The sequence below is a fragment of the Pavona decussata genome, unplaced genomic scaffold (genome assembly GCF_977016875.1).
Source record: "Pavona decussata unplaced genomic scaffold, jaPavDecu1.1 SCAFFOLD_217, whole genome shotgun sequence".
Lineage (NCBI taxonomy): Eukaryota > Metazoa > Cnidaria > Anthozoa > Scleractinia > Agariciidae > Pavona > Pavona decussata.
In genome coordinates this window covers 2,110,001-2,120,000 of record NW_028145622.1, presented here as the reverse complement: position 1 = coordinate 2,120,000, position 10,000 = coordinate 2,110,001, and the positions used below count along the sequence as shown (strand labels likewise).

Sequence of the window (10,000 nt, the reverse complement as noted above, 5' to 3'; positions counted from 1 at the left end):
TAATATCGGGTCGCTATTGCCGTCGCGAACCGGCTCATTGGGATCAGCTCGCGGCGTACTAAAACTAATGGTCAGATTACTGTTCTTAGGATTCTCGATATACTTTTTCATGTAATCCTTGAAAGCCTTTTCCCAAGCTAGTGGTTTCTCTAACTTTCTTTTATCCGTGTGATTGTTGACAACAAACGTGATGATTAAGGTGGTAGCGTTCTGATAAGCAATACCACCAAAGTCGTCCAATACAGCGCTTGGTTCCACTGGTCCTCCAAACGCACCAAGGCATGGTTCTTCCAACTTCGCATCCCAAGGTCCAAAGGGATCTCTAAAAAATTACAAACAAAGTTTGGACATTACTCAAAACACAACTCCTACTTTGACCTTTCCTCTTTGCTCACTGCACAATATGCTCAACTTTTGAATAAGAATTAGTATCAAACCCCTAACCTCATTTTCTTTTGTATATAAGTACGTATTCCCAAACTTGATAAATGCAGGGGTGAACTTCAATTGACCAAGGACCAATTAATAAAGGGTTTCTAAAAAAGTAACCAACAACCTGAGGTTTCGTTATTACACGCTCATACAGAAAGCAAATTCAATAAACATTGTAAGAAGTTTAATAACGCTGATTATCAAACTCCTTTTGGAACTCTTTATTGAGTTTCTTTTTGTGTGAGCATGTAAAGCTAACCGGGCCCAAATCGTAAACTAAATGAACCACAAGTATAAAAGTTTTATTGAATTAACCCTAGGATTCCCCCGCCCCATAAAGAGTACGAACGCTCCTAGCATGGGTGGGCCGAGATCAATTTTTCAAATCGATCCGATACCATATTTACCACTGACATTTACCGATATCTCGCAATTTTTCGATATGACGTGCATAAGATTTGTTTCGTAGCGTTATTATCAAGGTAGTGCTCATACGCAAGCTTAAACGAGCGGAGAACGGGTTAGGGTTAAGGTTATGTGGGTGACTATATGGTACCTTACCATGAATTACTTGCTGCAGAACGCGTCACTTGGAGTAACCAAGAGAAGATGAACTTCCTCATCCTCTCTTGGAGTAGAACTTGAAAATCAGAAATTCGGATTAAATTGTGAAGAAGAACTAGTGATTTTTTCAGCGAAAGGTCGCCGTTTAAAGGCCTTTAAACAGTTTCAGCATTTGCACAACGACACAGCAGGGGCACCCAACGGATCGTTTCGGTAAATTTAAATCCCCTACAATTTTCTAAAGGGAATTTTCTCTTCGAACTTTCCTGGTATGAAAAAACTTAAGGCCTAGTGTTTTCGGATTGATAAAAATGTCGTTTCGAGTAACGAAAAAAGGTCCGCTTAAATTTTCAGAAAGGAAATAAGACCTAAGGTTTTCGAGAAATGGACAAAGATGCCCTAGTAATTTCGAAAAGACTCAAGTTGCCCTAGAATGACCGAACAGATAAACATATTATAGTGCGGCCTAAAATGAACCTACAGCGCTATAAAGGCACTCCAGATAGCCTAAAATAGCGTTTCAAAGGATCTGAGAGAAAACTGTCGTTGGGTGCCCCTGACACGTACAGCACCACAGTTTTTTAGAAACTAGCCCCCTTATCCACTTGCTACTAACATATAGCTTTATAGATTTTTTGAATTTCCTCGCCCTTTTTTCTTTTATATTTTAGTCACTTAATTTTATGTCCCGTGTTGTAACTTTCTTTTGTGGCAAAAAAGTTATTGTCGACAGGGTTGGGGGTATTTGTTCTGTTGTTTTCTAGAAGGCCCGTTGCAAGCCAATCACGTGAGACCTTCTGAGAGCTGCTGGACACTTCGAGCCCACAGAAAATTGTACCAGCGGACTTGTTATTCGTTGTAGTAAGTAGTACCCAGGGATTGCAGGTACTACTATGCTTATTGACATGACGAGGTATAAAAATTTGGGAATTTTTGTCAGAAAATCCAGATGAACGTTTGAGAAGCATGAATAAAGTTGACGTCAGTGAAAAACTGGTGGATTATTTCAAAAGAAACATTGCATGCTTGGGCGATTGTGTGAAATAGAACAATGACTGCTTTAGAGGAGAATAAACTGAAGCACGTAACAAACCAACAGTACCTTGTGCAAAACAATATATGATCGTGGAAGTCAGCAGCTTTGAAGTCAAACTTCAAGGTCTCCTTAGTGCAGATTTTGCCCATGGTTGTGAGGCACTTGTTCAGCTTAGTTTTGTTGTTCTGGAAATACTGGAAGACACTTTGAATGTTGCACTCTTTTGATTGTGGAGCTGATGGCTGGAAACAGATATCTTCTAACGAGATATACCCAGAACCAAACGGCACTTTCATGTTGGTGATATCATTCTGAAGGTCAAGCGCCTGCAGGAAAAAAAGTATGTGGTAAATATGAAAACAATTTCAAACCCACTAATAATTCATGGAGAGAAAACAAAGGAAATCACTACTGTGACCGTGGTTTGGATATGTGTTCCTAATTACCATAAAATTTTGCCAACTTTAGCCTTGAATTATGGATCATTTGAGAAGCCATATCAAACACTCGAAAGTGTGTTTCATCAGATATCCAAACAACTCGAAGTGGTTTAAAAAAACTTGGCTGCACCTTGTTTTTTTAACCTACTTCTGGGTGTTTGGATATCTGATGAAACACTCGTCCTCGTGTCTGATATATTACATCACACCTAGCCCCACAGGTAGCCCAAGCTCTATCGACCCTGTTGACCTTTGAAGGTGGCCGAACACAGTTTGCGCGCGCTTTACAGATTGTTAGTGATGCTATTAAGCGCGCGCTAGGGTTGTGGTAAGCAAATACTATCGTTCCCTCGATTTTATACCAAAATGGATCACAAAGGTGAGTTTTGGTCTTTAAAATAACTCAGTTTCTCGTTTGTGAATCCTTCTTCATTTATCACCGAACAAAGAAAGTGACTTCACGAGGAGCTAAGCCTTTTTGCACGCCTTCATCTTTGCCGAGAAAACCTAATTAAAAGCACGCATGCGCATTTGACCAAAAAATTGCGACTGGTTGTTTTAATGGAAATGAATTGTTTTCTAAGGAACCGCTCATTAGAATTTTGTGAAATTTGACAAAACAGTAGTTCCCTAAAAGCGTTACTCACCTACAAACAAAAACCGAAATCTAACAGAGAGATAATCCTCAAAAACCATTAAAGTGCAAAACCAACATTTACAGGAGATCTCTCTGTTAAAATTACATGAAAGCAGCGTCACTATGTCAGTATTTTGTGAGTTTTTCTGCATACAAAAAATGGAAAAAATCTAACGAGTGCATTTTCTAAAAATTAAGGAAAACCATTATTTGTGGACGGTTAATAGCTTGCTGCATTGCCATGGCAACAGCACCTTGCTCAACTAGAAGTATCAAAATTTATTTTTTCTTAGTTAATCTTGCACCATGCAAATTTCTGGTACTCAGGGGTCCGTAGTTTTCAAATAATGATTACTAACAGCTGTATACTGGAAAACTGTGTTTGGCCACCTTAAATGTAACGTAAACACCAGCATCACGTAATTTCAGCATCAAAATGACCATTGCATAAATTGCGTGGAGTTTCAGTTCCAACGGCTTCTCTCTATATACATGGTTATTATATGGAACTGAAACTCCACGAAATCGCCTCAAATTGACCCAAAAACCACACAGGACACAGAAGCCGCGAGTGGGAACTACAAAAGAGTTCAGGTGAGAATTTTTTATTGAAAAATTGTTTCCAATCATGCCTTCTGAATATACGATAATTTTTCCCCCATACAAACCCTAATAATTTTGCTATTACGCTTAATTTACATGACGCTCGGGTGTTTATATTACAAGGTTCAAAACAAATCGTAGAGCTTCGACTACCTGTGCTGGCCCTTGTTGTCCAAAGAGCGGATAATTTTGTTCAGTGGATAAATCGCTATACAGCGGATAAAATGTACTTCAACCAACACATCTTATCCACTATACCTGCCAACTCTCATGCATTATACGTGAATCTCACGCCTGCAGACTAAAGACATCGATCTCGCGCATCAAGGACAATTTCTCACACCTGACTCACAAATCTGGACAAATTGTTCTAAGAAACTTCATTTCATTTCAGATTTGTTATGTATTATTTCTTTTCTCTTTATAACAAATATCGCAAATTAGCTTTCAAATGTCTAAAATCCGTTTGAATTGTAAATGTTTAAAGGTCGTCGGAATATCTTTGGACATTTTCTGAAACGTTCGGAAGTCTTCGGAAAATTGTCGAAAATCTTTGAAAGTGGCTCGGACGTTTTCGGAAATCCCAGTCATGATGAGACAAAAATCTCACGCGTTTGACTCGGAAAAAGTTGGCAGGTATTAAATCCACTAGACAGCAATTTATCTACTGGATAAAGTTTTCTGCTCATTGACGAACTTGGGCCTGAACACCATAAGGAACTGGAAGTCTCAAATTTGTAAACTTGATCATACAACTTGGTTATTATAACAAATATTATTATATATTCCAACCATTATGGGGCTGTTATTAATATCATGCAGCAGGATGCTACTAGTACTAAACTTAACTTAAAAATTACGTCTCTTAATAATAATAATAGTAATAATAATAATAATAATAATAATAATAATAACAATAACAATAACAATAATAATAATAATAATAATAATAATAATAATAATTTAATAATAATATTAATACTTTATTTCACATTTCCTTAAAACATGATATTAATATTATAACCAAATAAATATGAGGTACCATCCTTAAACCAGTCATCAGTTCAGATAATTTGCCCACATCAGCGACACCACTGTTTAAGATGATCCTTAATTATTTAACTTGGTATATTCACTTGTAAAACATGGACAGCAAATGCAAACACAAAGTGGTTAGCCCCTTAGAGTTTTGAGTCTCAGGGTGCACATTGCTGATGTGATCAAAGGTTTTAGTAATCAACCTCAGCAGTGCACACAAATCCGGAGTGGGTGGGGGAGGGGGGGTACCAGGTATGTGCTTCCAGGATCTCCAAATTTGGGTCCCGGTTTAGAAAGAATTTGCACTTAAAATGATTTCCTGTTCTAGAAATAGGTCAATTTTTTATACCCCAGTCTAGAAATTGCGTAACTTTCAATAGCTGAATAGCTTTCAAATGGCTGCTGATACACTACAATTTAAAGCATTCGTGCATTTGAAACATTGTACTCTGTTCTAGGAAATGTTCCTAAAATGGATACCCTGTTGTAGAATAACAGGATCAGTACTTTAGGACTCCGGAGTCCCAAAGTCACGACCCCCTTGGGTGGTACATACCTGTATAGGTATTAGGGGAGTACCCCTCCCCCTCCCCCCCCCCCCAGGATTTCAAGGAACACACTCGCTGATAGTTTTTGAACCCTAAATTGACTATTGTTAATTTTACCTTGCATTAAGTTAACCCTTACACCCCTAATTTCAAAGAAGAAATTCTCCTATCTTATTCTTATACTTTTCTTATAAAAGCACTGGGAGAAATCATTAAAATATCAAGAGAATTTACCTTGGATCATATCCATCATCATCATCATCATCATTATCATCATCATGATCATTAATAATTCATCAAGCCAAAACAAAGCAAATCACTACCGTGAAGAAGGTTTAGAAATGTGATCTTAATTATCATAAAATTTTGTGAACTTTTGCTTTGAATTTCTCCAAAAATTACCAGTAGTTTGAGAAGCTATATCAAACACTCGAAAAGAGTGTTTCCTTCTATTTCCAAACACCTCGAAACTGGTTAAAAAAAACTCGGCTGCGCCTTGTTTTTCCAACCTACTTCTCGGTGTTTGGAAGTAGGAGGAAACACTCCTCCACGTGTTTGATCTATTACATATCAGGATTGAACACCGCCAACTCGAGATTTCAGAGTTTGCACACGAAATGTCTCCCTATGAATTTTTCTTCACATTATAGCATTAAACTATTTCAAGAATAACAATAACTGTTTTCCATTAGCATTTTGAATCTTTTTTCAGTTAATGCGTCCTTTTAGGAAAGATTTCCAGAAAAAGTTCAACGTTCCATTCAAATGGCGGACATTACAAAGAGAAATTTGAATGTTCATTTCCATGATTATCGGAAATACTGCTCACGTGTGACGTGGATTGACTGTAAGAATAATTCGGTACTAATAAAATATTTTTGTTGGTCTTATTAGGAAAGTTGTTCATCTCGCAACTACATATTTTGTGTGTGACAATAATTATATTTTTATTACATCTTTCAGCAAGTAGATGCAGTGTGATTGGTCAATTTTGCCGGGCCGTATTTTACTGTAAGGCCCACTAAAATCCAACTAGTTTTCTTTCCTGTGTGCCTGATTAACCTCAGAGATATAATAAATATCTCACTGACCTCGTTTTCTCAGTCCATACTATGAGTAATGATCCTTATCCTTGTTTGATGTATGGATTGCACACTTTGCGCTTGGGCCATTAATCAACGGGGAAAAACTCTGTTTTATAACTAACAGTACAGACCTTGAACGTGGTGGTAAGAGGTATAATAATTAATGCAAGGAAATTAAAAATTACCTGATTTAATAAATCCAGGTGAAAGATTGGCCCAAATGGAATCCATTTACCATCACCATAGCGATGATAACCAGTAGGTACAGGATGCCTTGGACGGATAATAAGCTGCTCCGTACGATAGAAAAAAGGGTTAAATGTTGGGGGGAGTGGGGGCGTTGGGGTGGGGCAGGATGAAGGAACGTAACAGTCCTGACAGCTGCATGGCTTTGTCACCTTCTTACTTTGGGGATCAATGAATGGCTCATTACATTTGAAGATTGCAATGTTCATCCATGCAAGGTTTGGAGCAAGTTTCCTTGGATAGTGAATGGTGAACGCAGCATAGCCATTGGATGTACTTCCCATGTATGTGAGCAGTTTTTCTGGAGTGCACTTTTCTACAGATGTTCCACAAAGCAGAGTAAGTACCTTCTCATAGTTCCCAGGAAAAGTGACATCTTTGCAAGAGTCAAACAAGCCCTGTTTGAATGTAGGGGATACATAGTAATTAATTTCCATAATAAAATTACCAAGGACAAGGCTGGGATCCGTGTAAACTGACTGATCCTTATTGCAGGTCAGCTGACAGTACAATCTTCTTATGTTGTTCCAGCATGCTGGGCAGCGAGATGTCAACTGTTGTAACATTTGTAAGTTCATCTTCAGGGCCTGCAGTTGTTTAGTAGAACAGCAAGTACGCTGACCGCGCAGTTCAGGGCACATGTTGTTTAACAGTTCCACACCTTCTGGGTCATCAAGATTCTTTGCTGGACCATTGTAAAGGCAATTCTTAGCATGGGGTCCAGTTGTACATTGATCGTACCAAACACAGTATCCCTCGGTATGGTTTTTAACAGGGTCGTCCTGGCTTTTTACCTGCAACCCAAAACAGCAATTACAATAATTTATTATTATTAACGGTAATCAGTTGAAACAAAAGTGATGATGATATTATATTAGATTGATTGATCCCCCAACTGTATAAAGAAATGTCCCAGCTTCAGCAGACAAATTTCAACTAGCCTGCAACTGAATTTTTGACTTTTTCTTACAGCTGTTTCAGAGATTTTCAGCTTACTGTAGAACATGGCAGAGACCTAAGGGGGGGAGGACTCTCAAATAAAAGGGGCAGGGATTGCTTGTTGTCTCGCCTAGGGGTGTAAATTTCGGATTTTGGTCTCACTTAAGGTGTTCTGGGCAAAACACATTATATTTAGCCGTGGAGGTCTCGTTTAGGGTTGCACGCGAAAAGTTACCTTATGTTTTATTTGTCTGTGTTTTAAAATGGTCTCTTTTACAGGGTCAAAAACATTTGGGCGTCATGCCCAGATTGGTCTCCTTTAGGGGTTTAATTCAAAATTTCCGACGGGCATCTCCACCCCTTTAATATGAGAGTCCCCCCCCCCCCCCCAAATGGTTCATTTACGTGTAGCTTCCTTGCTTGCGCATCACTTTCACTAAATTTAATTAAATTCTGTATATTCCTTTACAAGATTGTAAAAATCAACCATCTACACTGAAAAAAGCATAATAAAGATTATTCTTATTCCTCTTCCCCCCCCCCCCTCCCCTACTGGGGGCAGATACCACTAACTAGAATTCAAGTTTCAGTGCTGATTAGACTTCAAAAAAATGTAAATGTATCCTTTATATATAATGCTGCCGAAAACGCCCAACAACGAAGCAACCTTTTGATCCCTCCTGATCGACATCCCTGCAAACCTTTTTCCTGCATGTAAGGGTTAATTTACATGTACTGATTAATTAATCGGACCGATTTGGCAAAGAAAATGAAATAGCGGACAAAAACCGGCCTGATTTTTTATAACAATCTATGACAGTACTACAGATCATGAAATGTTTTTAATTGGGCTAATTTTTACCCCGCGTTTATATCACAAAAAGAAAAGGAAATCAGAGGACAAACATTTACCTGCCAACTCTCACGTCTTATGCCCGCATTTAAAGACATGAGGGCAATAGGCCTTATCACGGTTTTCGACGCCATTTTGACGAGTAGGCAAACACGTCTGAAATAACAGTGTTTGTATGGAAATGCGATGTCAAATAATTTTCATAAAACAACGCTTCTGAAAAATTCATGAATTGGAAACTTTTAGCACTATTAAAAGGATTTTAAGAAAAAAATTTGCAGGGATGAAGCTGTGCCAGAAAGCGTCCAGTCGTGTTTTGAACTTTCCATACATTTGTCTGTATAGCGAACCAGCCGTGAACTGCTGCTAAAAATAGTTTGCGGGAAAAAAATACAGACAAATGTATGGAAAGTTCAAAACACGACTGGACGCTTTCTGGCACAGCTACATCCCTCCAAATTTTTTTTCTTAAAATCCTTTTACTAGTGCTAAAAGTTTCCAATTCATGAATTTTTCAGAGGCGATGTTTTATGAAAATTATTTGACATCGGATTTCCATACAAACACTGTTATTTCAGACATGTTTGCCTACTCGTCAAAATGGCGTCGAAAACCGTGATAAGGCCTATTTCTCACGCCTGACTCACACAGCCGGACGACTTGTTCTTTAAAACATGATTAAATTTCCCCTTGTTGACTTTGCGTCCTTACTGTATTATAACACACTATGATTTTTACAAAAGCTTTCATTCGTCTATAATCGGTTCGAATCAGAAGTGTTCAAAGGTCGTCGGAACATCGTCGGGCATTTTCGGCAAAGTTCGGAAGTCTTCGGAAAATAGTCGGAAATCTTCGGAAGTGGCTGGGACATTTTCGGAAATACGGGTCATGAAAAATCTAGACGAAAATTCACGCATTTAACTCAGAAAAAGTTGGCAGGTATACAAACAACCTAGCTAAATCGGTTCGTGCAAGGCCCGATTTATAAAAATCTATGGCACCGCTAAACTAATTGTAACTTGTAAATTGGGTCGATAAATCGATACGAGTAAATTATTCTTAGTAAGACTAAAAAGACCTACTACTACACGAGAGAGCTCGCCATATGAGCGGCATAATCGTTTTCATTTAGCGTACGTCATGTACTATGTTGCAGAGCAAGGGCTTACCTGAGCTACAAATACGGTCAACAAGATCGAGAAAAGAAACATAATTGATCCAGCAATTCTTCCTGCACTTCAATTGAGAAAATTAGATTTGTTCGTGCGACGATGGCGGAGTTACGTGTTCGTCTTGAAACCTCTGGAACCAGGAACTCCCGCTCGCAAATAATTGTAGCCAATCAGCCTTTCACGCAATGCTTGAAGTAATTAATGCTGTAACGGAAAAACAGGAAATCTTCTTAAGCGGGCGTCTTAGGTTTCGTTTTCGTTTTGTTTCTGCTTCGCTTGGACAAAACACGTCTCAGAAACGTCGCTTGCTGAAGCACAACAGTACACTCACCTACTCTTACAATTCAGTACCTACCTTGCTATGTTTGCTAAACGTTTTCTCTTCTCAGTGAAAAGATCGAGTACCT

At 38.5% G+C, this 10,000-nt stretch overlaps 1 protein-coding gene across 1 annotated transcript in view; it reads right to left on the bottom strand.

Moving 5' to 3' along the window:
• The window catches only part of LOC146459775 (NPC intracellular cholesterol transporter 1-like), a 10,256-nt gene that overhangs the window by 185 nt on the left and 71 nt on the right, over nt 1-10,000 (bottom strand). The window contains exons 1-5 of the mRNA XM_085089202.1: nt 9,949-10,000; nt 9,591-9,797; nt 6,569-7,423; nt 2,099-2,358; nt 1-322 (exon numbers count right to left, since the gene is read on the bottom strand). The exon at nt 1-322 is cut by the window's left edge and continues 185 nt beyond it; the exon at nt 9,949-10,000 is cut by the window's right edge and continues 71 nt beyond it. Coding sequence (XP_084945328.1) covers nt 1-322; nt 2,099-2,358; nt 6,569-7,423; nt 9,591-9,632 — 1,479 coding nt within the window. The 5' untranslated portion in view covers nt 9,633-9,797; nt 9,949-10,000. The remainder of the gene's footprint in view (nt 323-2,098; nt 2,359-6,568; nt 7,424-9,590; nt 9,798-9,948) is intronic.